The 25,316-nt window shown below is 37.2% G+C and overlaps 2 protein-coding genes and 1 long non-coding RNA gene across 3 annotated transcripts; 2 read left to right on the top strand and 1 right to left on the bottom strand.

Annotated features, from left to right (window-relative positions):
* Positions 1–7,323: 7,323 nt before the first annotated feature.
* Positions 7,324–15,806, bottom strand: LOC103513837 (UDP-galactose transporter senju). The gene is made up of 6 exons (XM_026826939.1): positions 15,509–15,806; positions 15,017–15,181; positions 11,345–11,484; positions 9,812–9,988; positions 8,704–8,898; positions 7,324–7,687 (listed from the first exon to the last, which is right to left on the bottom strand). The coding sequence occupies exons 1-6, from the start codon at positions 15,648–15,650 to the stop codon at positions 7,400–7,402; spliced, it is 1,107 nt and encodes a 368-aa protein (XP_026682740.1). The 5' UTR covers positions 15,651–15,806; the 3' UTR covers positions 7,324–7,399.
* On the top strand, positions 15,673–16,409 carry LOC113469329. The gene is made up of 2 exons (XR_003392779.1): positions 15,673–15,813; positions 16,353–16,409. It is a non-coding gene; the product is annotated as an uncharacterized LOC113469329 (long non-coding RNA).
* Positions 16,410–16,912: 503 nt separating this feature from the next.
* On the top strand, positions 16,913–22,622 carry LOC103513835 (26S proteasome non-ATPase regulatory subunit 13). Its single transcript, XM_008478683.3, has 8 exons — positions 16,913–17,188; positions 17,431–17,544; positions 17,907–18,108; positions 18,432–18,568; positions 20,212–20,326; positions 20,702–20,890; positions 21,214–21,411; positions 22,126–22,622. The coding sequence occupies exons 1-8, from the start codon at positions 17,076–17,078 to the stop codon at positions 22,222–22,224; spliced, it is 1,167 nt and encodes a 388-aa protein (XP_008476905.1). The 5' UTR covers positions 16,913–17,075; the 3' UTR covers positions 22,225–22,622.
* Positions 22,623–25,316: the final 2,694 nt, after the last annotated feature.

Below are 25,316 nucleotides of genomic sequence, written 5' to 3'. Positions count from 1 at the left end.
AAAAAAATGCTTTTGCTGTATTCGCGAATTAAAAAGGCATCCAACCCCAATTGGTTTACAGAAACGCTTCCTTTCGATATTATTGTTTGATATTTTTTATTTTCCTATGATTTTTTTAAATAGATTTTTTCTTCACTTTTTACTTTGCGACTTTTCCCATTTTGTTTTCAATTTTTTTGGGCAGAGTTTAGATAGATCTTTGTTGTGAGACTGATAACGGGCAACACTTAAATAGAATTCCATGTATATTGGGAAGATTAGGTAATTCGATCATATTCCAAATTGAAATCAACATCTTCACTTTTTACTTTGCGACTTTTCCCATTTTGTTTTCAATTTTTTTGGGCAGAGTTTAGATAGATCTTTGTTGTGAGACTGATAACAGGCAACACTTAAATAGAATTCCATGTATATTGGGAAGATTAGGTAATTCGATCATATTCCAAATTGAAATCAACATTCTTAAAACCTAAAATCATATGTATTCATCGCCCATTGGTTGCTTGGGTTGTAACTATAAATTGATTATGAAAAAGCATTTGACTGTGTAAAATATGAACATAATGTAAGTAATGTGTGATAAATTGATTTTCTTCTTTGGATTGCCAGTTCTTTGAATAACATAAAATTAATGACAATGCTACCTAAAACTACTCAGACCTTAGGGATTGGTGATAAAACTCTCAAGTCTACAAAGTGTAGAATTTTAGAGTGATAAAAGAGGGGAGAAAAACACGGAATTTAACAGAAAAGGTCAAAAAAGTTATCACGAAGTTTTTTTTTTTTTTTACGAAATGACTGATTTCCCCCCTAGGTTAAGCAACATCATTTTTTGTCAAAACTGATCAAACTTCTGCACACTTGAGAATTTTGTCACCATTTCAAAGTCTAATCGCAATAATGGCAAAAATCTTTGGAAAAAAAATTGGAAAAATGAAAAAAAAAAATAATATTGTACTACCTATCTACTAATACTTTGGTTTGTTTCTCAGAACTAATTAGGTGAGCTTTTCTTCTTTTTCCTTTCACAGTTGAATTTGCTGAGCAGTCCATTTCGCTTCTCTGATTTTTCACTTTCCATCACATTCTCTCTCTCCATTCTCGCATACTATGATTTCATTTCTCCTTTTTGAAAAATGTATACATAATTATAATCAGGACCTCACGCTTACCATGTGCTATATTCTCTCAAACATATAAAAATAGTAATAATTAACGTACTAATATTTTTCCATTTTTTGTCCTAGTAGCTTGACATCATACAAATACAATGGAAAAAGTAAGAAAAAAATGTGAATTTTCCAAACTAATTTTCTTTCTTTTCAGTTTCTCTTTGCTTTAATTTAGTAATGTACCAAAGTTTGAATTAACTACGAAATAAACATTAATATAATACTATTACTTGTAGGGTTTTTTCCTTTTTTTATTTGTACTTTTTAAGTTAAATATTTGTGTAATTATTAAGAAATAATTTTAATAATATAATATTAATATTATTATTTACCAAATTAAATGCGTGTTTTAGTTCTTTGTTCATAGATGTAATCTGTCTGATAGACCTGATAGTGGATGGCTGACCTTAGCAATAAAATTTCAATTACTGAATTCAATTAGTTGTATCATGCCGTTTTGACGAGTGGGGGTGTATCCATTGATAATATAATAAAATGTCAGCCTAATAGCAATCATCCTAGGGCTGATTGAGAGGCTGGCGAAAAACGCCGACCCCGTCTGAACACGGGAAAAGACGAAGAGGCAAATTTTTATAAATACCTAGAGCTAATTGTAACAGGCAACCAGCAACAAGCAATCCGCCGCAGGTCGCTGTTGCCTGTTGCTAGGTTAGGTTGCCCCAGTGTAAAGGTACCTTTACCTACTTATACTAATTTTATTGTAGAGCTTTAGAGCTAAATTTTGACAAGGAATACAAAGTTAACAAAACGAGATCATACAGAAACAAAACTAACAATAACAAAAGGGAAGTTCTTGTTACAACTTGAAAATAATACAAATTGCACAGCATGAGGACTATGTACAAAACATAATGAATCAAATGGTAAACAACAATAATGCGGTATTGGTAACTTGGAGACAAATGGAAATAATGACAATACACAAAAATGTATTGGTCTTTGATTTTTCTTCTGTGAAGAAAACTTTTCTTGTACTGTCCATGTTCACACACAACGGGTTAATTGTTTGAACTAGCGTCATACGAACAGTCATTTATGTATAAAAATGAACTTCTCTTTTCAGTGGACTATTGAGTTAATGAATCAGACCCTAAATTATGAAATTCACTCAACCCTCTACCTACAGGTATAAGGAGTAAAGTATTAAGGATCCAACTCATTGACTATCCACAGAAAAGAGTAGTTTGTTAGTTTTTCATAGCTCACACACTCTACACACATATTTGTGTAGACACCACTTCAAGTGTGAACCCTGCTTTAAGCAAAGAACCTTACCTTGAATCAAGGTACAAGATAACACTTTTCAATGAGATCCTGCCTTAGGCACACTCTCTCAGTACTACCTTAGCTCAGTCATTTTCTCCCAGAGTTGCTGCTGCCTCAGGCAATTTCACAATAACACTTTTCAATGAGATCCTGCCTTGGGCATTCAGTACTGCCTTAGCTCAGTCATTTCCTCTCAGAGTTGCTGCTGCCTCAGACACTTTCCTTTGGATTGATTATCTACTGTAGATTAGATAGGAAAATTATTTACGGTCATATTTTGCTCGTATGAAATGACTACAATTTTCACGTACCAAACGTATTGTGGATGAATAGGTAAGTACATTTAAAAAAAAAAAAAACTTGATTATTTTCTTCCAAAAAAGAACTTGTGTTTTCATAGCACCACCTTTTACTTTAAATATCATTAAGTGTGCCATATATTACCATTGTAAATAATTTATCGAAACTTTACACAAAAAGTTTGTGTCAGGAAGCGCGCGAAGAAGGGTTCGAAGCCCAGCTGCGACACAAAACACATCTAGCGGGTATCATGGAAGGAAAGTCGACTATTTTCTGTTGGAGCAAATAACGATGTTTCCGAATTTCAGAAAACGAAAATTGCTCCAGCAAGTCCTGATGGATATTGTTTAGTAAAACCTACAAATAACTAATCAGATTTATAGATAAATATCGCCATTTTAATAATTTATTTAAACCTCCATTTATTTTAAATCAGCTTTAGCTTTGTCGTAATTATTTCTCGTTATTTAAAAACCTTAGATTTATAGAATTTTTAATTAACTTGAATTTCACAATAGCATAAAACCAGACTATTCTTCTTCTGAAATATATTTTATCTGTAGAACTACTATGAATTATGACCTTTTACTTTAAATATCATTAAGTGTGCCATATATTACCATTGTAAATAATTTATCGAAACTTTACACAAAAAGTTTGTGTCAGGAGGCGCGCAAAGAAGGGTTCGAAGCCCAGCTGCGACACAAAACACATCTAGCGGGTTTCATGGAAGGAAAGTCGACTATTTTCTGTTGGAGCAAATAACGATGTTTCCGAATTTCAGAAAACGAAAATTGCTCCAGCAAGTCCTGATGGATATTGTTTAGTAAAACCTACAAATAACTAATCCGATTTATAGATAAATATCGCCATTTTAATAATTTTATTATTTAAACCTCCATTTATTTTAAATCAGCTTTAGCTTTGTCGTAATTATTTCTCGTTATTTAAAAACCTTAGATTTATAGAATTTTTAACTTGAATTTATTTCACAATAGCATAAAACCAGACTATTCTTCTTGTGAAATATATTTTATCTGTAGAAGTACTATGAATTATAATTAGGTAATATCTACTAATTATTTAAATGATAGTTCTCATTCTTAAGTTTCTTTTAAAGAAAAGAGAAACTCCAGTAGATGCATTCATTAACTGTTTAACACTTTTGCCAGCTTGAAAAGTTATACCTATGTCTGCAGATAGTTGTAGATGTATGTATACTAAACTATTTTTTTATTTGTGTTTAGTTATTTTTAATTTATTTTTTGTTGATTGTTGTTTTTATTTCTTTATTAGTTGTGTGATAATTCCCCTCTATTTTTTTTTAACATGTTTTATTTTTGCTTTTTAATTTCTTCTCTATAAAACAATGTAAATAAATATTTAATATCTTCAGGACAAATGAAGCGAACGATTCTTCATTCAAAGATGGATATCAAAACGTTAAGGTAGCTTGATACGTTTTAGGTGCTTGATTTAAAATTGTACTTTCTTTTAACTTGAATAAATTCTTAGCCCAGTAGTTAATTTACCATTGGTCAGATTAAGAGTGAAACACTTTTCAATGAGATCCTGCCTTGGGCATTCAGTACTGCCTTAGCTCAGTCATTTCCTCTCAGAGTTGCTGCTGCCTCAGACACTTTTCAATGAGATCCTGCCTTAGGCACTCTCCACTACTACCTTAGCTCAGTCAATATCTCTTAGAGCTGATACTACTGCCAAAGGCAATAACTCTCAGAGTTGCTACTGTCGCTACTGGCCTCGGTGTAGAATTTTAGAGTGATAAAAGAGGGGAGAAAAACACGGAATTTAACAAAAAAGGTCAAAAAAGTTATCACAATTTTTTTTTTTTACGAAATGACTGATTTCCCCCCTAGGGTAAGCAAAATCAATTTTTGTCAAAACTGATCAAACTTCTGCACACTTGAGAATTTTGTCACAATTTCAAAGTCTAATCGCAATAATGGCAAAAATCTTTGGAAATGAAATTGGAAAAATGAAAAAAAATAATATTCTACTACCTATCTACTAATACTTTGGTTTGTTTCTCAGAACTAATTGGGTGAGGTTTTCTCCTTTTTCCTTTCACATTTGAATTTGCTGAGCAGTCCATTTCGCTTCTCTGATTTTTTACTTTCCATCACATTCTCTCTCTCTCTCTCTCTCTCTCTCTCCATTCTCGCATACTATGATTTCATTTCTCCTTTTTGAAAAATGTATTATTAAATACATAATTGTAATCAGGACCTCACGCTTACCATGTGCTATATTCTCTCAAACATATAAAAATAGTAATAATTAACGTACTAATATTTTTCCATTTTTTGTCCTATTAGCTTGACATCATACAAATTCAATGGAAAAAGTAAGAAAAAAAATGTGAATTTTCCAAACTAATTTTCTTTCTTTTCAGTTTCTCTTCGCTTTAATTTAGTAATGTACCAAAGTTTGAATTAACTACGAAATAAACATTAATATAATACTATTACTTGTAGGGTTTTTTTCCTTTTTTATTTGTACTTTTTAAGTTAAATATTTGTGTAATTATTAAGAAATAATTTTAATAATATAATATTAATTATTATTTACCAAATTAAATGCGTGTTTGAGTTCTTTGTTCATAGATGTAATCTGTCTGGTAGACCTGATCAGGTGTCAGGTCTACCTGATAGTGGATGGCTGACCTTAGCAATAAAATTTCAATTACTGAATTCAATTAGTTGTATCATGCCGTTTTGACGAGTGGGGGTGTATCCATTGATAATATAATAAAATATCAGCCTAATAGCAATCACCCTAGGGCTGATTGAGAGGCTAGCGAAAAACGCCGACCCCGTCTGAACACGGGAAAAGACGAAGAGGCAAATTTTTATAAATACCTAGAGCTAATTGTTGAAGTCTTACCTACTTACACTAATTTTATTGTAGAGCTTTAGAGCTAAATTTTGACGAGGAATACAAAGTTAACAAAACGAGATCATACAGAAACAAAACTAACAATAACAAAAGGGAAGTTCTTGTTACAACTTGAAAATAATACAAATTGCACAGCATGAGAACTATGTACAAAACAAAATGAATCAAATGGTAAACAACAATAATACGGTATTGGTAACTTGGAGACAAATGGAAATAATGACAATACACAAAAGTGTATTGGTCTTTGATTTTTCTTCTGTGAAGAAAACTTTTCTTGTACTGTCCATGTCCACACACAACGGGTTAATTGTTTGAACTAGCGTCATACGAACAGTCATTTATGTATAAAAATGAACTTCTCTTTTCAGTGGACTATTGAGTTAATGAATCAGACCCTAAATTATGAAATTCACTCAACCCTCTACCTACAGGTATAAGGAGTAAAGAATATAAGGATCCAACTCATTGACTATCCACAGAAAAGAGTAGTTTGTTAGTTTTTTCATAGCTCACACACTCTTTACACACATATTTGTGTAGACACCACTTCAAGTGTGAACCCTGCTTTAAGCAACGAACCTTACCTTGAATCAAGGTACGTAATAACCAAATCACATTTTATGAAGAGATCCTGCATTAGGTACTCTGTCCCAGCACTCCTAAAGCGCACAAGGTACATAATACCCTATGCAAGAAACATAACCTTACCTTGAACCAAGGTACAAGATAACACTTTTCAATGAGATCCTGCCTTAGGCACACTCTCTCAGTACTACCTTAGCTCAGTCATTTTCTCCCAGAGTTGCTGCTGCCTCAGGCAATTTCACGATAACACTTTTCAATGAGATCCTGCCTTGGGCATTCAGTACTGCCTTAGCTCAGTCATTTCCTCCCAGAGTTGCTGCTGCCTCAGACACTTTTCAATGAGATCCTGCCTTAGGCACTCTCCACTACTACCTTAGCTCAGTCAATATCTCCTAGAAATGCTACCCTACTGATGCTACTGCCAAAGGCAATAACTCTCAGAGTTGCTACTGTCGCTACTGGCCAGTACTGGCCTCGTTTATATTCAGCTCTCCCTCTCCTGCTACTCGTCCTGCCGTATTTACTTCTCTCTTTACTGCTTGAGAAGTGAAGGCAGAAGTTGTGTGTTTATATTCAGCTCACTTCCCTTCCTAAACTACTTATCCAAGCTGCCCTGGTCACGTAAAACTTTGAAAATCGTACAAAACACACAACGCAAATGATTCGGAGCTGAATGTAAACGCCTTCCTGCCCCTTCACTTCTCCTCGTCATGCCGGTCCTTTGACTCGTGCACAAAAAACCGACAATAAGGGGAGCACAGGGCAGGAGCAGTGGCAGTAGAAGTGGCGAGGCGAGTGAGGTGTTTACATTGTCATGCCCACTTTCCTGCTCATTGCCACAGACGTGAGCTGAATGTAAACGAGGCATAGACACTCTCTCTCAGTACTACCTTAGATCAGTCAATATCTCAGTAGGTACTACCTCAGCTCAGTCCATATCTCCCAATGTTGCTACCTCAGGCAATCCCCTCCGCGTCACGTCCCAGCATAGGTCTGAGGTGTTTACATTCTCGTCATGCCCAATTCCCTGCCCACTTTCCTGCTCATTGCCACAGAAGTGAGCTGAATGTAAACGAGGCATAGACACTCTCTCTCAGTACTACCTTAGGTCAGTCAATATCTCAGTAGGTACTACCTCAGGCAATCCCCTCCGCGTCACGTCCCAGCATAGGTTTCTCCTCCTCCTCCATCTTCTTGACATTAGTGACCGGGTTCTGCGTGTAGATAACCACCGCCAGTGACACCACACAGATAGACACCACAGTGTTCAACATGATAGGAACGTTGAGAAAGATACGACTTAGAATAGCCACCAGAGAGAGTTCCAGAGCCGAGGCAAAGGTTTTCAAAATGGAGTTCAAATTCTTGAGAAAGAAACTCGTCGTAATACCCAGCGCCGCGTTGTTGAGCATCACGATTAATACCTGGAATTAACAAGAAGAACATTAGCGAATCACGATTAATACCTGGAATTAACAAGAATAAGATAAGGAAATCACTGAGCAAAAATGGGATTCGGGAATCTTGGGAATATATCAAGACACTATTAGGAGATTCAGTAAAATTGAAACCACTATCCACTATCGCGTCACAAAAACCTTAGCAGTTAACCAGAGTAACATAGGGATGTAAATGAGTTGCAAATATATCGATATATCGGCCTCTCAAATATATCGATATCGATATATCGGGGGAAATATATCGATATATATCGGTTTTCGATATATCGCAACATCCCTAGAGTAACATGGGTTTAACATTTTTCCCCTAAAGAACCTAAACTGGAATTTTGAATATCCACCTATCTACCTACCTTGAAATGGAGCAAACTCTCAATCGCTTTCACACTGAACATCTCACTCCAATCATATTTCCAGACTAGAATAACACCATTGACTAGAATCGAGTCCAAATACATGAAGATATTCTGTACCAGCGTATTCACACTGCCTCCATTCTTCTTCAATAGGAACTCATTATACACGCCTGCCGTACACGAACATAGAACCTGACGGGAAAATAATCATCATCAAATCAAATCTTAAGTCGTTCCAGAAATGGGTCGACTGACGGGAAAATAATAATCCAGAGCCGAGGCAAAGGTTTTCAAAATGGAGTTCAAATTCTTGAGAAAGAAACTCGTCGTAATACCCAGCGCCGCGTTGTTGAGCATTACGATTAATACCTGCAATTAACAAGAAGAACATTAGGGAATCACGATTAATACCTGCAATTAACAAGAATAAGATAAGGAAATCACTGAGCAAAAATGGGATTCGGGAATCATGGGAATATATCAAGACACTATTAGGAGATTCAGTAAAATTGAAACCACTATCGCGTCACAAAAACCTTAGCAGTTAACCAGAGTAAAATGGGTTTAACATTTTTCCCCTATAGAACCTAAACTGGAATTTTTAATATCCACCTATCTACCTACCTTGAAATGGAGCAAACTCTCAATCGCTTTCACACTGAACATCTCACTCCAATCATATTTCCAGACTAGAATAACACCATTGACTAGAATCGAGTCCAAATACATGAAGATATTCTGTACCAGCGTATTCACACTGCCTCCATTCTTCTTCAATAGGAACTCATTATACACGCCTGCCGTACACGAACATAGAACCTGACGGGAAAATAATCATCATCAAATCAAATCTTAAGTCGTTCCAGAAATGGGTCGACTGACGGGAAAATAATAATACATAATAAGAAAGAAAAAACATAGAACCTGGTGAAAAAGAAAAAAAAAAAAATAAAAATAAAGAAAGAAAAGAAGAAGAAAAAGATGATGTACCTGCCTTTGTGTGTAAATCGAAAAGGATAAAGTGCGCCCCGGTTAGGAATCGAACCCAGGACCACGGCAGGCGCGCTACCTTTCAAGCCCACAAGACTGACTTTTTTTCTTTGAATCATTCTAAAGGCCTGTAGCACTCAACTTTCTAGCCTGAATGCATACCTATAAACTCGTGAATAATAATAATAATAACCCACTCTATTCGGAATCGAACCCGGGACCTCCGGAGTACAAGCCTAGTGATCTCACTAAAATCATTTTGAACTTGAAGCTTACTTGAATAGACCTCCGGAGTACAAGCCTAGTGATCTCACTAAAATCATTTTGAACTTGAAGCTTACTTGAATAAGAATAAAGCAAATGTTAAAGCTTACTTGAATGAGAATAAAGCAAATGTTAAAGCTGCCAGCCTAGTTAGCTTAGTTGGTAGTGCGTCTGCCAGGTCTGCCTTGTAAGCGCTAGGCCGCGCGGGTTCGATTCCCGCCCGGGGCGGATTTTATCCTGAACGGATAATGTTCGTTCTCGAAACGGCTGGCTTTCTCCTATCCTGTCTTCCTTCTCTCTTCGATTTCGGGACGATAAGACCTTTGCATTTACAGTTCCCTCCATCAAACATCTTTAAAAAAATGTTAAAGCTTACTTGAATGAGAATAAAGCAAATAATGTTAACACTTACTTGAATGAGAATAAAGCAAATGTTAAAGCTTACTTGAATGAGAATAAAGCAAATGTTAATGCTTACTTGAATGAGAATAAAGCAAATGTTAAACCCAAACGAGAAGTTCACAGTATTGCCGCCATCTAAGACATGAGTAGCGCTCCAGTCGTCAGATAGATTGAGTTCCTTGATCATACAGCCTGACATGAGAGTTAGTAATGAGATCCATTGTATGAGACTCAGCCGCTTCTTGAACAAGATCTGAAAATAAAAAGAAGTAGTGTTGTAAAAAAAAAAAAGTGTTGACTTTTTGAATAAGAGCTGAAAACAAGACAAGTAGCGATGTATAGTTGAAGAAGAAAGTGTTGATCATACTTAAAGGTTGTCTCACACTGCAACCGTAAAAGCGTCACTTTTAGTAGCGCGTAGTCCTCTGCAAAACATGAAAATGATAGAGAGTCTCTTTCATAGTCATAGGTTTGATCTTGCAAATGGCTACGCGCTACTAAAAGTCGCTTAGCCTCCAACGAGAGATGAGCCTTATAAAATTGAGATAAAATTCCATGCCTTGATTGGGATTTGAACCCGTGACCTCCTGATTACCAGGTGACCGTTTCAGCACCAATCTACCAACACGGGCAGGTAGGTAGAGTGTGATCATAATCACCGTAGGTACATTGGTAATTTGGTATTGACCTCTTCCCTAATGAGGCATGGAATGTTCTGCGTGACCGAAACTAAGCGTGCATTAATCAAAGCTACGTGAGGACTTTTATTTGCTACGTGAGTAATTAGGTAGAAGCCGTAATTTGTCGTACTTTCATCAGAGATGAGCGGATAAATCTAAAGTAAGAAATACGAATACATAATTATATATCAGTTAATACACCCGGAGGTAAAACATTCGCCTGGTAAGCCAGAGGTCGTGGGTTCACGTTAGACATGTAAAGGTCTCAAGATGCACTACTTAGTTTCTGCAGTCAGAAATGCGTAGGCCGGTTCTTGGTAATGTCGATTGACACAACTTTACTAAGTTCATACCTTCAAGTTTTGACTCAAGAGTCAGGGTGCATCCTGACGTAGCTTAGCTTGGATGGTAGCGCGTCTGCCTTGTAAGCGCTAGGCCGCGGGTTCGATTCCCGCCCGGGGCAGATTTTATCCTAAACAGATAATGTTCGTTCTCGGAATTACTGGCTTTCTCCTATCCTGTCTTCCTTCTCTCTTCGATTTCGGGACGACAAGACCTTAGCAGAACAGTTCCCTCTATCAAACCTCTTAAAAAAAGTGGTCGATCAGCCGAACTTGACTTGATTGATATTGTGTACATAGGTATAGGTATCTACTAAAGCTAATTTCACACTTATACGTTGTTCATTCAGTTCGTTTTTGGTTTATTTCTGTCCGACTTTGAACCTGATTCTCGTTTCACACCTATTGGAATGGTGAAACGGTAAAAGAGAGCCAATCGATAACGAACCAAACCGAATGAAACTTTATACGTGTGAAACGAGCCCAACTGTACTTTCTTTACGTAATAAAAATCAATTTATTACACATTACAGTAATTACAAATGTCGATAAAATGGGGCCGCGGCCGTAGCGTGGGAAACGACTTGCCTGAAAGAGTACCCCCGTAATGACTACCCTGATCTGCAACAGTAGGGAGTATGTGGTGGGGTCGAACTGAGACAGACTGACGAAGACAAGATTGTTGTAAATGCAATACAACAAGGCCGGTATCAGGTACAACCATAGCACTGAAACCAAAAACAATGGATTAGAACTGAAATAACCATAGCAATAGCACTGAAACCAGAACAATAGATTGAAACGACCATCTTTAAAATTTGGCTTTAATAGAGGCAATTTCCCTGTATTACAGGACTTATAAGTTTCATGAAACGGGGCCCAGGGTACTGAAAAAGTCTGGGGACTTTTTTTTTTAAATGAATAGTGAGATTAATTAGATTTAGATATCATGTAAATTATCTTTAGATAAATAGTAAATTCTCTCTAGGTAAATTTTAATATGTTGTTCCTCTCCTTCTGAAGATGGTCTTCAGAGAACATAATAATCAAATTAGACGCATCTAACACTAAATCGGTATGTCCCAGTCGATTGAGTGTTGGTCCCCCCCCCCTTAGGGCTGAGGCTGACGAAAAAGGTCGACCCCGTCTGAACACGGGAAAAGGCAAAGAAAATATACAATGAAAGGGTTAGATTCGTATGAGCTTAACACAACTTTTAGGTCTGTTGCCCCCCTACACCTAGCCTCAGAGTGGGCTTCGTTACCGGAGCTACCGGAATGGTTATAGCTTCTAGTGTATGGAGTTTAGCTGATTCCTAACTGAGCTCGAAGATCTGGGCGATCTTCAGTAGCTTTTTCGTTAGGTATGGACGGGCTAGGATAGGGCTGGGATTCACGAATTATCCATAAGATGTTCGTAAATTTTGGAACATCCGACTTTATAGTCATCACAACTTTTTGTTTGTCCTTTAATGGCATGCCTAATCTTAGGACAAAGAGTTTCAAGATAATCGGTCAAAAGAGGATGCTAGTTAGAATCTGGAGAATGAAGTTCTTGGGAGGGGGAAAAATCGGTACTAGATGTTCGTAAATTTTGGAACACCCGACTTTATAGTCATCACAACTTTTTGTTTGTCCTTTAATGGCATGCCTAATCTTACCACAAAGAGTTTCAAGATAATCGGTCATAAGAGGATGCTAGTTAGAATCTGGAGAATGAAGTTCTTGGGAGGGGGAAAAATCGGTACCAACATACTTGGTCTATTCAAAAATAAACCCCCTAATAGGTAATATACAATTATACACCCATAAAAGCCTTGAAGTGATGTCACACTTTGTCTGAACAGCGCAGCGCTTAGACGAAGTATCCCATGACGTGCATTGAAAAGATATTTTTCCCCCCAGCATTTTTTCGTGACAAACTATAAGGACTTGCAACCTACACTAACATGTACCTAATATGTAATGAATAACATACCCGATAGGATTATCAGTACAACAGAGTTATAGGGGAATAATGTCACCACTTGGCAACGATATGATATACGATAGCCCATTAGCACCACAAAACATAGATACCAAAATAGCTGTCACACGATAACCCCACAAAACGTAGATAAAAATAGCTATCACAAATGACATTCCAACATTGAAGTATTTACACCAAGTACTTTACAATGAGTGTCAGTATAATATAGACGTTTTATAAACAATAGCTCCCAACAATTATTATTCTGCAAACTTTCCAGGAGATGCAAAAATGTTTGCCAGAATATTTTTCCCCCCAGCATTTTTTCGTGACAAACTATAAGGACTTGCAACCTACACTAACATGTACCTAATATGTAATGAATAACATATACCCGATAGGATTATCAGTACAACAGAGTTATAGGGGAATAATGTCACCACTTGGCAACGATATGATATACGATAGTACATTAGCACCACAAAACATAGATACCAAAATAGCTGTCACACGATAACTCCACAAAACGTAGATAAAAATAGCTATCACAAATGACATTCCAACATGGAAGTATTTACACCAAGTACTTTACAATGAGTGTCAGTATAATATAGACGTTTTATAAACAATAGCTCCCAACAATTGCTATTCTGCAAACTTTCCAGGAGATGCAAAAATGTTTAGACTGGTTAGCTTGGAAGGTAACGCGCCTGCCTTGTAAGCGCTAGGTCGCGGGGTCGATTTCCGCTCTAGGCAGAACCTTATCCTAAACAGATAAGGTTCGTTCTCGGAACGGCTGGCTTTCGCCGATTTTGTCCTTCTCTCTTCGATTTCGGGACGATAAGACCTCCATTGTCATAGTTCCCTTTAACAAACCTCTTTGAAAGAATAGTTGTAAAGCGATGTTGTTTTATGTATAAGCTACAAACACTACATAGTGCCTATACACTTCTACTTACAGTAAAGTAAACATAATAGCGTGTAACATCACGACACTTGGCACAAACACTATAACAATCATTAGGTTACCCATTCTATTCGACTATTCGATAAAAATATCTATGGAATATATTTTTTTACCATAATAAATTAAAATAAAAAATAAAAAAACTTCGTTTTTTTACCATTATTTGCGCATCATACAAATTTTTCCGGTCTTTCTGTGAAGGATACTCAGCAGTTGGCAACTGTTAGGGGTATTAGATAAGTAAATAAATTTAGAACTATCCATGAGATCATTTTGAGGTAGGTATACCGCATTCCTGAGTTACAAAGTTGTTCTCCAACACAAATAACTACCGACCGTAAAATTGGTACCTATAAAATATAAAACCTATACGTATAGAACAACACCTACCAATTAAAATTGTCACTAGGTCAACAATACCTAACAATATTTTTGGTTGGTAGGTATCTAGGTACCACTTTCAAGCGATGTGTAGATATTGCTATAAAAATGCAATAGAAAATCTTCAATGGGTTTGATAGAGGGAACTCTAACGGCTAAGGTCTTATCATCCCGAAAACGAAGAGAGAAGGAGGAAAGGAGAAAGCCAGCCGTTCCGAGAACGAAACTTATCCGTTCAGGATAAAATCTGCTCCAAGCGGAAATCGAACCGCGACCTAGGCAGACACGCTACCCTCCAAGCTAACTGTAGTAAGAATCTTCAATAGCTGTAGGTAGTAGATATCGAACTTTGAAAAACGGAGCATATTCTTTCGTTATGGCCGATTTTCGTTACAACCGATAGGTACCTCAATTGAAGGAATTTTTCGACGCCTTACAGGATTTTTTCATCTTCCCGTTTTATGACCGTCGAATGATTTTTAGGTCACGGGAAGTAGGTGTGCTTGTACCTACGTATTTGACTCCTTTATAATTAAATTTAATACGAATAATAAATAATAAAACTTATACATGAAATTTTGAACGTATGAAAAAATTACAAAGGATACATAATTCCATATTTGTTCAAGCACACTGAAATCTATCAGTCTTGACCCTGTCATTCTGATAAATAGAGTTATTACTCTCATTAGAAACACATCAAGTACACTACCAGAATAATAAGTAACTCGTTAAACTAATAGATTGTTTTGATTAATATTCACATGGTCAGTGTAGGATGTGAACAATCAGGGGATGTTGTCTAGCACCTCAATAGTGGTGTGGTGGACTCTGTATCTAGAGGTTTCTGGGTTTTTTTTTTTTTTTTTTTTTTTAGTGTGGGACGTGGGAGGATCCTCCAAAAGGAACCCTCTCTACCTAACATCATCAGTTTTGATACTTACAGTTGTGGTTGTTGTTGAATTGGCTTACAAAAGATGAGAATGGATTGTTCTTCCAGAATAACAGGAAGGAGATTATCAGTTTGAGAAGATCTGTGAGTAGGACTACAACAATGTAGTTGTACTCATAGCCTTTGTTTTTATCTTGAGAGGCAGATATTATTAGGGCTGGAAACATAAAAATAGTTTTTGTTATTAAACAGACAGTTCTGATTGAGGGGACAAAAGGTTTTTTTTTTTTTTAAAGAGGTAGGTAGTTTTAATAGGAATATGATAACCTCCCCATTATATTGATACCAAAATATATCCTTAGAAATAGTACCTATACAGAGCTGGTTTATGAATCTGTTTTCTTCATTTACTTAGATAACAGAACCATTTGAAATGGACATTGGTCCTTTATTTTTCTGCTTTTGGTGAACGATTGGAAATTAATGAAAGATTACCTACGCAAAGGTAAACATAATGATCAGTAGTAGCATAGTTTTCACTTACCATGAAGAACACAGAACAGAATATACATGTTGAAGAATAAGAAGCTGGCTTTGGATGGGAAGAGATCATTCCAGTTCTTGGATTTCTTCGAGAATACTTTCTTGTAGACACTTTTTACACTTAAAATGACTGGCTTCAGCATTTTATTGACTAGATGTGCAGTGGTTACTCAGGAACTAAAAACTGCTGTGGCAAGAATGCCTGCACAACTTGATTTAACAGTTTTTGATGACACCACATAAAACTGAGTGTCTGGCACAGGAAATTCACTGAAATCTAGTCATAAACGTTCACATTTTTACTAGGTATTACTCCAGCAATAGGCTACTATTATTATTGTGGTCAAATTCTCAAATTATATTGAGGATAAAATTCCATACCTCCGCTGGGATTGAATCCACGCCCTCCTGTTTACCAGGCGAGCGCCTTGACCACTACACCACCGAGGCAGGTGTACGAATTTTGGAGACTGACTTTTTTTGACACTCATTCTAGCTTATTTTAACAGAGAGAATTCCTTCTTTGCACGAACGACCTACTAGCTGCAGTTACTTGAAGTGCCTTTCAGGGGGGAATACTTCTTTCTAGCCAACTGCTCAACGGGGCAAAATCTACCCTATGAGCAGTAAGATATTGGCAAGAGCCAAGTGGTCTCTCTCTCTCTCTTCATCTTGGTAAGTGACGAAGGTCAATATGGGAAAAACAACCAACAGTACCCATCTAGCATCTAGCCGTACTTCTACTACAGTTAGCCACTTCTACATAATATTATGATAATGTGTCACAGGAAATGGCCAATACTAGGTACAGTACCTACTTTATGATGTTATCGTTGACTTACTAGGTACTGTCTGCGTAAAATATCCATGGAAAGCCCCTCCACAAGTACGTAACTACACGTAAACCGGCGACTAGACTGTTGACTCAGTTAACTCGTTAACTGTTATCTTCAAACGAAGTGAGTTAGTTTTGAGATAAGAGACTGATAAAATGATAAACCCCTTCCTTCGGTTCCAGATGATTTCAACCAATCACATGCTTTGTAAAATGCATTTTTTCAACTGCCTCAGTTGCAGTATTCGAGCGTTTTGATTGGTTGTTTGAAGATCTTCAAGCCACGTTTACAAATTTCAATTGTTTTATATTTCTGCGGTCGGATTTAATTAATTTTTACAAGGGAAAAAGACTTTTAAACCATAGTTTTTCATTAATCAAAACTTTATTTACATTTTGAATAACTTTTTTATGCATTTTTTTATATAAAATATGAAAAAAATTACATTTAAAGTGATTTCAGACGGAAAAATATTCATTCAACATTCGAGTTGATTTGTGAACGGAGCTTTGATTTTTGTTTACAAAATTTGATGTAAAGTTGTAAACATAACCTCACTTTTCATTTGCAAGTCATTTTTTGAAAAAATTTATTTGAATTTTGATATTTGAATTATCTGAAGAACTTGAAATTCAGAAGAGTTTTTTCGATTTACCTGTCTAATATTCCTTGGGAATTTCTCATTATCTGTCTCCTTCGTTCTAAAGGCTATTCAACTTTATATTGCTCACCATGTCCACTATTGTTGATCCTACTGTCTATTTGACCGCTAAACAAGAAGCCTACAGTAAGAACCCCGAGATCTCAGCTCAATGGCTAAATTTGGAAGAGCTGTACAACAAAAAGTAAGTTCTTGTTCAAATCGGTATTAAAATAGTGTTCTTTTTGGATTGATCTATGTCTCCACATGTAGAATTTATTTGTTAAATGGAAAAAATCATACTGGAATGACTAGTTATGTAGCTCATAGATGACGTAAGTATGATGTTATATACATCTCGGACAAGCCAATCTTGGAACATAATTTGTAAAGTCCTTGTTTGTATACTGTGTATGCTCACTGAACCCCTTTTTGTACCATTCTCAGGCTATGGCATCAGCTGACTTTGGCAGTGTTAGCATTTGTTCAAAACCCCGCTATCCAGAAAGAAGGCGAACTTCGGGATTTATATCACAAATTTGTCATATCTTTTGAGACCAAGTAAGTATTCCAACTGGAACTTGGAAAACATCTAGTCTTGAAAATCCAAGACTAGATTTTTTGAAGCTCTTGGTACTGTTGTTGAGTAAATCATTGGTGAAGTCATAACCCTCATTCAAAACACTGCTTATAATCCCCCCTCTTAAAGTCTAACCTTACTAGAAAGAAGAAGAAGAAGAAGAAGAAGAAGAAGAAGAAAAAATTGTGAAACAAATTTTTCTGAGTTGTAAAATGAATCAATACCTATTGGAAGTCAAAATTTGTTTCCCTCAAAACTGTTTTCCTAGCATCTCTTTGAATGAAACCTTACTTTGATTGTAAGTACATCCCTTTTGTTAACAAATGCTTATGTTTAATTCCAGGATTAATCCTGTTTCACTGATGGAGATCATGGAAGTAATCACGAATCACCTCAGTGACCAAGAAGAAGCCCTTGTACTGCTTCAATCATTTGAAGACAAAGTCAAGAACAACTTGGAAGCCAAATCCCTGTGCAAGATATTACAAGCACAGATGATCATGAACAAGGATGCTGATAAACCTGGCAGTCTTGATGAAGTAGAGGTGTGTGAGAGAAAATAGAATAGAATTTCATTCAACAATGTCACCATCTTAGACTGCACTAGAATAAAATGTGCTATCAGTTCAATGAACTTAAAGTGTAGAAATTGCTCTGAGAAAGGTCATGCTGGGTCTCCACAGGTTTGATCAATTCCTAAAGGCAAAAGTGTAATAAATCTAATGAGGAAATGCCCTTTAGGTGTCAAACAGGCCTGTATCCAGGATTTTGGCAAGAACATTTTTGTTGAATTTGATTAAAGTTGGATATACTATTTGAGAATTATGGTGAATCAGATCAGACCAAGTAATTTTGTCTTCTTTTACAGAAACTGATTGATGAAATTGAGCTCTTAGTGAATGACATTGAAGGAGTGACAGCAATTCACAGTAGATTCTACCTGGTAGCCAGCACACTCTACAGGAAACAGGCTAAACTATCTCTCTACTACAGGACAGCTCTGAGGTACCTAAGCATGACACTCTTATAAAACACTAACTGTAGGTTGTAGGTAAAGGAGATCAATAAAATTTGGCTTGGAAAAAATTGATAATTTTTAAATTTATTTAAATTTATCTATTAGTTGAAATACTTTATGTGGTTTCATGTATTTATTTCTCGTTCCGAATTTTGTTCTTGATTGATAAACATCCTCAATGACAGGTCTATGTTGAAATATACTGTACACTTAGGGGTTATTATTAGGTATTTATAAAGCTTACAATGAGTGCTAATGATTCAAAATTAGTCGTATCGGACACGAAAAAAACGAGTCAGACTAGTAAACTAAGTAAGAACCCAAGTACTCAGAATGCTACTAAAACCAGCAAACATAGTGGAAAGAGTACTATTAATGAACAAGGAAATGTTAAACCAGACATCAAGCAAATTCTAGAGCAAGTTCTGAAAACGACCGACGAGAATGCAAAAGATGCAGGAAGAAAATTGGAAGACGTTTTTGTACGATATTACAAAACAAAAACCCTTCCTATCTCACAGGAAAATGCTTTGAAAATGGAGGCGTTTCTAAACGAATCTTTGGAAACAGCGGATATGATTATTGATGAACTGATTCAATTTAACGATAGGAAAGAGGAACAAACATTGAAATATATGAGACTGAATCTGAATTATTTCCAGCATGTATTGGAAAATAAGATGTTGCACAGGATGAAAATATGCGAACTTTATTTAGATCACTTAAACGACTCTTTTGAATCAGCATTCGATTTGATTGATGACTGTGAATCGTATAAAGAAGAGCTTGAAAGTTATATTTCGGAAGTGAACTTTGCGAAAATCGGGAATTACAAACCGGTCTACTATACAATGTGGATATGGTATCAACAGATTATGGATGCAATAGAAGAGAAGCACTATGATTACTGTGATAGAATAGAATTACAACAGTTACATAAAATAGCAATGTCTCAGGCAGGAAGAAGGAAGCTTTCCATATTCTTATCTGTCATACGTCATCATGCGAACCGGTTGAAGGAGTTGATTGATGAGAGAATGGAAATAGAAGAAGGGGAACTTGGATATGAAATCTCAAACAAAGAATACAACGAGTATCTCATCAATCGACTGAAATCCTCAATGTTAAATGATAAACGAAGAGTACAATTCCATGCAAAACAGAAAAAAGATCTCCTGAAGGAATTTTTGACGGAGAGAAAGAATGATGTTCTACAAGAAGCAAATGTTATCGAGCAAGTTAGAATCAAAAGATTGATACGAGCCAAAGATCGCGTTCTAAACAAAATCTGGGATGTTGTTCCACTTGTTGATGAAATCAAAAAGTTTTATCGCGAATGTTTAAAATACAATAATGAAAACAGAATCTCAACAATTGTCAGAGGAAACTTGGGTGAACTTGGGTATCAGCATCATGATAGACGGACTTCTTGTACTTGATCTAACTAATAATAAAAATGTTGTTGTTTACTAATGCAAAGGAATTGATTGTTATGTCATTTTTTTAACTACTAAAAATAATAAGTATAGTTCTCATTGTGTGGACTGTGGAGCATTGATAATGTTCGTCACAAAATAAATGTTCCATAAATAACCCATTTTTATCCCATTTTATATTTTGTGTTGGGCAGGTACCTTGGTTGTGTTGATCTCAATGATTTAACTGCCAGTGATCAAGTACAGCACGCTTTTCTCATAGGCCTAGCTGCCCTGTTAGCTGATAGTGTGTATAATATTGGAGAACTGGTAAGTGAAATTTCTCGAGAATATATTATGGTCCCTGATCAGATGGGGGATAAGAGACACAATACTTCCCATTTAGGTGCTGGGTCAACATGAGAACACCAGAAAGTAACCCGTTGAAATATTTGCAATCAAAATACGAGTGCATATTTTTTTGTCAATGGTGGGATTCGAACCCGGGACCTTCTGCATGGCAAGCAAGTGCGTTACCACTGGGCCTAATTTCAATAGTTCATTCCATAATCGCACGCTTTTTTCCCTCCATTGGTTCGTAGAAGCTAAACCCATCTTTTGGGGCTGTTGCTTCTACATCTAAACCTCAGGGTGGTCTTTTTATTCATTGGTTACTAAACCCACCTTGTCTTGAATTATTTCCAGTTAGCCCACCCGATTCTGGACAGTCTTCAACAAACTCCCAACGCATGGCTTGTAGAACTGCTCCGCGCATTCAATGCAGGTGACATTGAGAAGTTTGAACTGATGAGACCTCAGTGGTCCGCTATGAATGATATCAAAGCCAACGAAAACAAACTGAGCCAGAAAATTGCCCTGCTTTGCTTGATGGAGGTGAGTAGGTATTGAAGTGCCAGCCTAGTTAGGTTAGAGGGAGGTTTGATAAAGGGAACTGTAACTACAGAGGTCTTGTCGTCCCACTCCCTAAATCGATGAGAAAAGAACAGGATTGGAGAGAAACTCAGAAGTTCCGAGAACGAACCGTATCTGTTTAGGATAATGTTCGCCTCGGGCGGGAATCGAACCCCTAGACCTAGCGCTTACAAGGGAGACGCGCTACCATTCAAGCTAACTTGGCTGGCTTTTTACCGATCTGAGTGCCTACTGACATGTCTTTTTACTATTTCTTCTAATATCCAAATTCTCCATCTTTTCAGCTCGCATTCAAGAAAATCCCCGGCTCCCATCAGTTGAGCTTTGCTGAAATTTCCGAGGCAGCTCAGTTGCCTCTCATTGAAGTGGAATTCCTCATCATTAAAGCTCTGGCTCTGGGATTGGTCAAAGGTCACATTGACCAGGTGGATGAAAGCTTCAACGTAACCTGGGTACAACCGAGAGTTCTCAGCAAAGACCAGGTAAGATTAAATTTTGTAGTATAAGGGACGGACTATTGTATTCGCCTCGGTGTCGTCTGTCGGTCGGTCGGTCTGTCTGTCTGTCCCCATAGAAGGACTTATCCAAACCTAGTTACTATTTCTTCTAATATCCAAATTCTTCCGTCTTTTCAGCTCGCATTCAAGAAAATCCCCGGCTCCCATCAGTTGAGCTTTGCTGAAATTTCCGAGGCAGCTCAGTTGCCTCTCATTGAAGTGGAATTCCTCATCATTAAAGCTCTGGCTCTCGGATTGGTCAAAGGTCACATTGATCAGGTGGATGAAAGCTTCAACGTAACCTGGGTACAACCGAGAGTTCTCAGCAAAGACCAGGTAAGATGAAATTTTGTAGCTAAATCTAGATTCCCTTTAGGGATAAGCTATTTTTTTTGTTTGTTTGTTTTTTTTTTTTTTAGGTTTTCTGGAGTCTGGAGGAAACTGTTGCAACAGAGGTCCTATAGTCCCCTAATCGAAGAAGAAGACAGGATAGGAGAAAGTTAGCCTTTCCGAGAACGAGTACCTATTGTCTGTTTAGGTTATGAAGTTTGCCCCGAGCAGGAATCGAACCCGCGACCCAACACTTACACGGCAGACGCGCTTCCAACCATAGCATCTGTCTATCTATGTACCTTCTTTTTGAAGTGTTTTCTTTTTAATTTTATCTTTATTTTATTTATTATACGTATTATTTTTCAGCTCCGTGGAATGGGTAATAGACTGGACCAATGGAAAGTAGAAGTATCAGGCATGGAACATAACCTGCACGAGTTGGCTAAGGATTTCCTCAACCATTGAGCAGGACTGAGTCCACGCCACCCCTGCACTCGTCATGGGCAGAATCCATTATTGAAACATTTATTTTGGAGGCCGAAGAAGTTTGGGGTAGTTAACATTTCCATCCCTTTACTCTTATGGAGCTTTCAAAAATATGTTGTTTACAAATGTCAGGACATTGGACCATTTTCCTACGCGCGTCCCAATATTTTTCTACATTGGAAAAAATTTGGTACTCATGAAAAGGATTACCTATGTTTCGAATTTTATTGTCCATCACTAACTTGCAGACAAGTCCCCTTCGCTCGGTCTGCTCATTGTACATACAAATTCTTCTTTTATACGAATATTTATTCTGTAAATTAAATTTATAGACTTTTTCCTTTTCCAAAAGATAATAATAAAGTCTTGGTCAGAAACCAGAAACAAGTCTGTTTTATTTTCAACTTTCTTTTCTTTCCTTGGTGGATACTGGCTGGGTACTGGAAGCAATTTCTCGATGGTCATTAGGGCGGGGACCTTGCTACTAGCATGATTGCTATGGTCTTATCGTCCCGAAATCGAAGAGAGAAGGAAGACAGGATAGGAGAAAGCCAGCCGTTCCGAGAACGAACCTTATCTGATGTATAAAATAAAGTTCGTTCCGGATTCGGAATCCAACCCGTGTCCTAGTGCTTAAAAGTTCAGGAGACGCGCTATGCACTATTCTTTTTCAGTGGACTACTCAGTCAACTGTAGCCAGCCATCAGGATAAAATCCGCCCCGGGCGGGAATCGAACCCGCGGCCTAGCGCTTACGAGGCAGACGCACTACCAACTAAGCTAACTAGGCTGGCTGTCACATTTGTGAACTACATACCAAATTTCAAATCTCTAGCTCATACCATTCCCGAGATATTGTTAAATTACACTGAAAACCGCCAAAAAGCGGTAAAATGCCGCCAACCGTTGCACCGGTCTTAGTATAGGTTTAAACAGGGCTGTTAAGCTAACCGGTTTTACCACTGAAGAGTTGACACAGTGTCAAGGTTTGTCTTTGAACCATTTGATTTACAACAGGCCAATATTTCTCGAACTCTGGATGAACTGAAAACTCGGTGTGGTAAAATCGGGCATATCTGTCTTTGTGGAAATTGATTTCATGGTGTGGCCTAGGTAACCCCAAGTAGATCTAAAACTAGGGTGGCAGTAGTGGTTGACAAGCTTGTGTACTAATCCCCCCCTCCCTTGCAATAGAGATAGGTCCAAGATTTCAATTCTTAAGCAGGGTCTACACTTGTGCTGGAAATGTTATACGACAATGCTTCCCAAATATGGACGTGATACGACAGTTTCCAAACAAGTCCCACATCTAAGAAACATTATGGTCCGATATTTTTTCCAACAGGAGTGTGGACCCTGCTTAACGAAGCGATTACAAGCTATAAATAAAGGTGTCTCCACACATAGTCGAGACCGTCGATCGATGTCGACTGAAACCGTACACTGCGTCGACAACATAGATTCAGCTCATCGATCGACGGGGTCGACTATGTGTTTACACACCTTAAATTATTGAAGTTTTTTTTCGCGCCATCTACATGTTAACCCCGGCTTCCACAGCGATTTTTACGAGCGGTTATGTAGTAGAACAGTCCCTTTATGAGGTTATAACTGGATTCAGTGACGCGTTTTTTCGCTAGGACTTCACTGTCTTCACAGGGCTGCGTGCAACCCGTCCAGATACCAACTACGATCGTTGTTACTTCAGTGAGCTACTAGATACAAATTCATTCAACCATCAGTTATGGGTAAATTACAATTTTTATTAGTTGATCATATGGAACAAAAATTAAACAATTCATCTTGTCATGAAAGCAAGATAAGTCTCCTACGTATGGAGATGAGTGAGTCATAAAAAAGAACGACTCTTTTCAGTGAACTACTCAGTCACTGAGTCAGATCCTACATGAAACTCACTCAAATCTCAATGGAGCAGTTGCAAATGGGTAAAAATTATTAATAAAGTGTCAATTCCTAAGTAAAAAGTTGTGAAAAATCCAAATCTGAGGTCAAAACTCCGAAAAAAATAACTGTAAAAGGTCGAAAATTCAATTTTCATTTTCCGTTCTAATGAAAGAATTTAAAGATGTGTGACGTCAGACTTCAGGCAGTTGCCTCGCTAGGTAGGGCCAGTATGCAAGCACGCTGGCGGAGGAGCAGAAAGAAATGCGCAGAAACACATTAATGTGCTGCCTGCGAGAGAGCTTTACTCGGAACATTTGATGTGACGTCATCGTGTACGCGAGCGTATGTCGTGACGTCAGAGTTCACGATTTACCGGTATTTTTTTAATCGATTTATCTCGGGATCTAGAAGTCGTAGAATAAAAAGAAAAATTCCGTTGTTCCTCATTTTTCCTGCTCTTTGACTTTGAAACATCACCCAAGTAAGCGCAACTGATCTATTGTATAGGTATACACTGTATACAGAGTTAGAATCTGAGACATCTGACTCACGGAGTAGTTCACTGTGTGAGTACTTCTTTAGAACTCACTCTCCACACATCTCTATTCTCTAAAGGCCGAGGACTTTTTGGGTTTTGCAAGCTTATAGCCCCAAAGTAAATTTTTTTGGACAATTTGGACTCTGGGTCTTCATTACTACAAGGTACACATTTACGCTTGGCATTTAGGACTACAAAAAAAGTCCAAAATTTTGGACACGGGGGGGCCTTTAGAATCTTGGACATTGGGCTATAACCGTATACTAAAACATCCACCCAAGTCAATCAATCCTGCATCACATCTCACAATAACAATGAAAAAAAAAAAAAAAAAAAAAAATGGATTCCTTTTTAAAAACATGAAACAGTAAGAAGTTCCAGAGAAGGTTAGGATAAGGCTTGCAGAGGCTCGTCAGAGTTCAGTCGTTGTACTTGCGGCGTCGCGATATATCGCGAGCCCCGGGCGTGAAATCATTGAGTCTCCATTCTGTGCAGAGGCGAGGAGGCAGACATACATAGGGAGTTGGGGTGGACATACATCAACAATATGTTATATCTAAAACAAGAGTCGTATCATAGAGAGAAGAGGTCATCAGATCACCATAGATAAAAAAAGGCTTGGGGGAAAT

This window comes from Diaphorina citri, unplaced genomic scaffold (assembly GCF_000475195.1).
Source record: "Diaphorina citri unplaced genomic scaffold, Diaci psyllid genome assembly version 1.1 scaffold1033, whole genome shotgun sequence".
In the NCBI taxonomy this organism is placed as follows: Eukaryota; Metazoa; Arthropoda; class Insecta; order Hemiptera; family Psyllidae; genus Diaphorina; species Diaphorina citri.
Note: the sequence above shows the minus strand (reverse complement) of the source record. Positions and strands in the feature narration are given on the sequence as shown.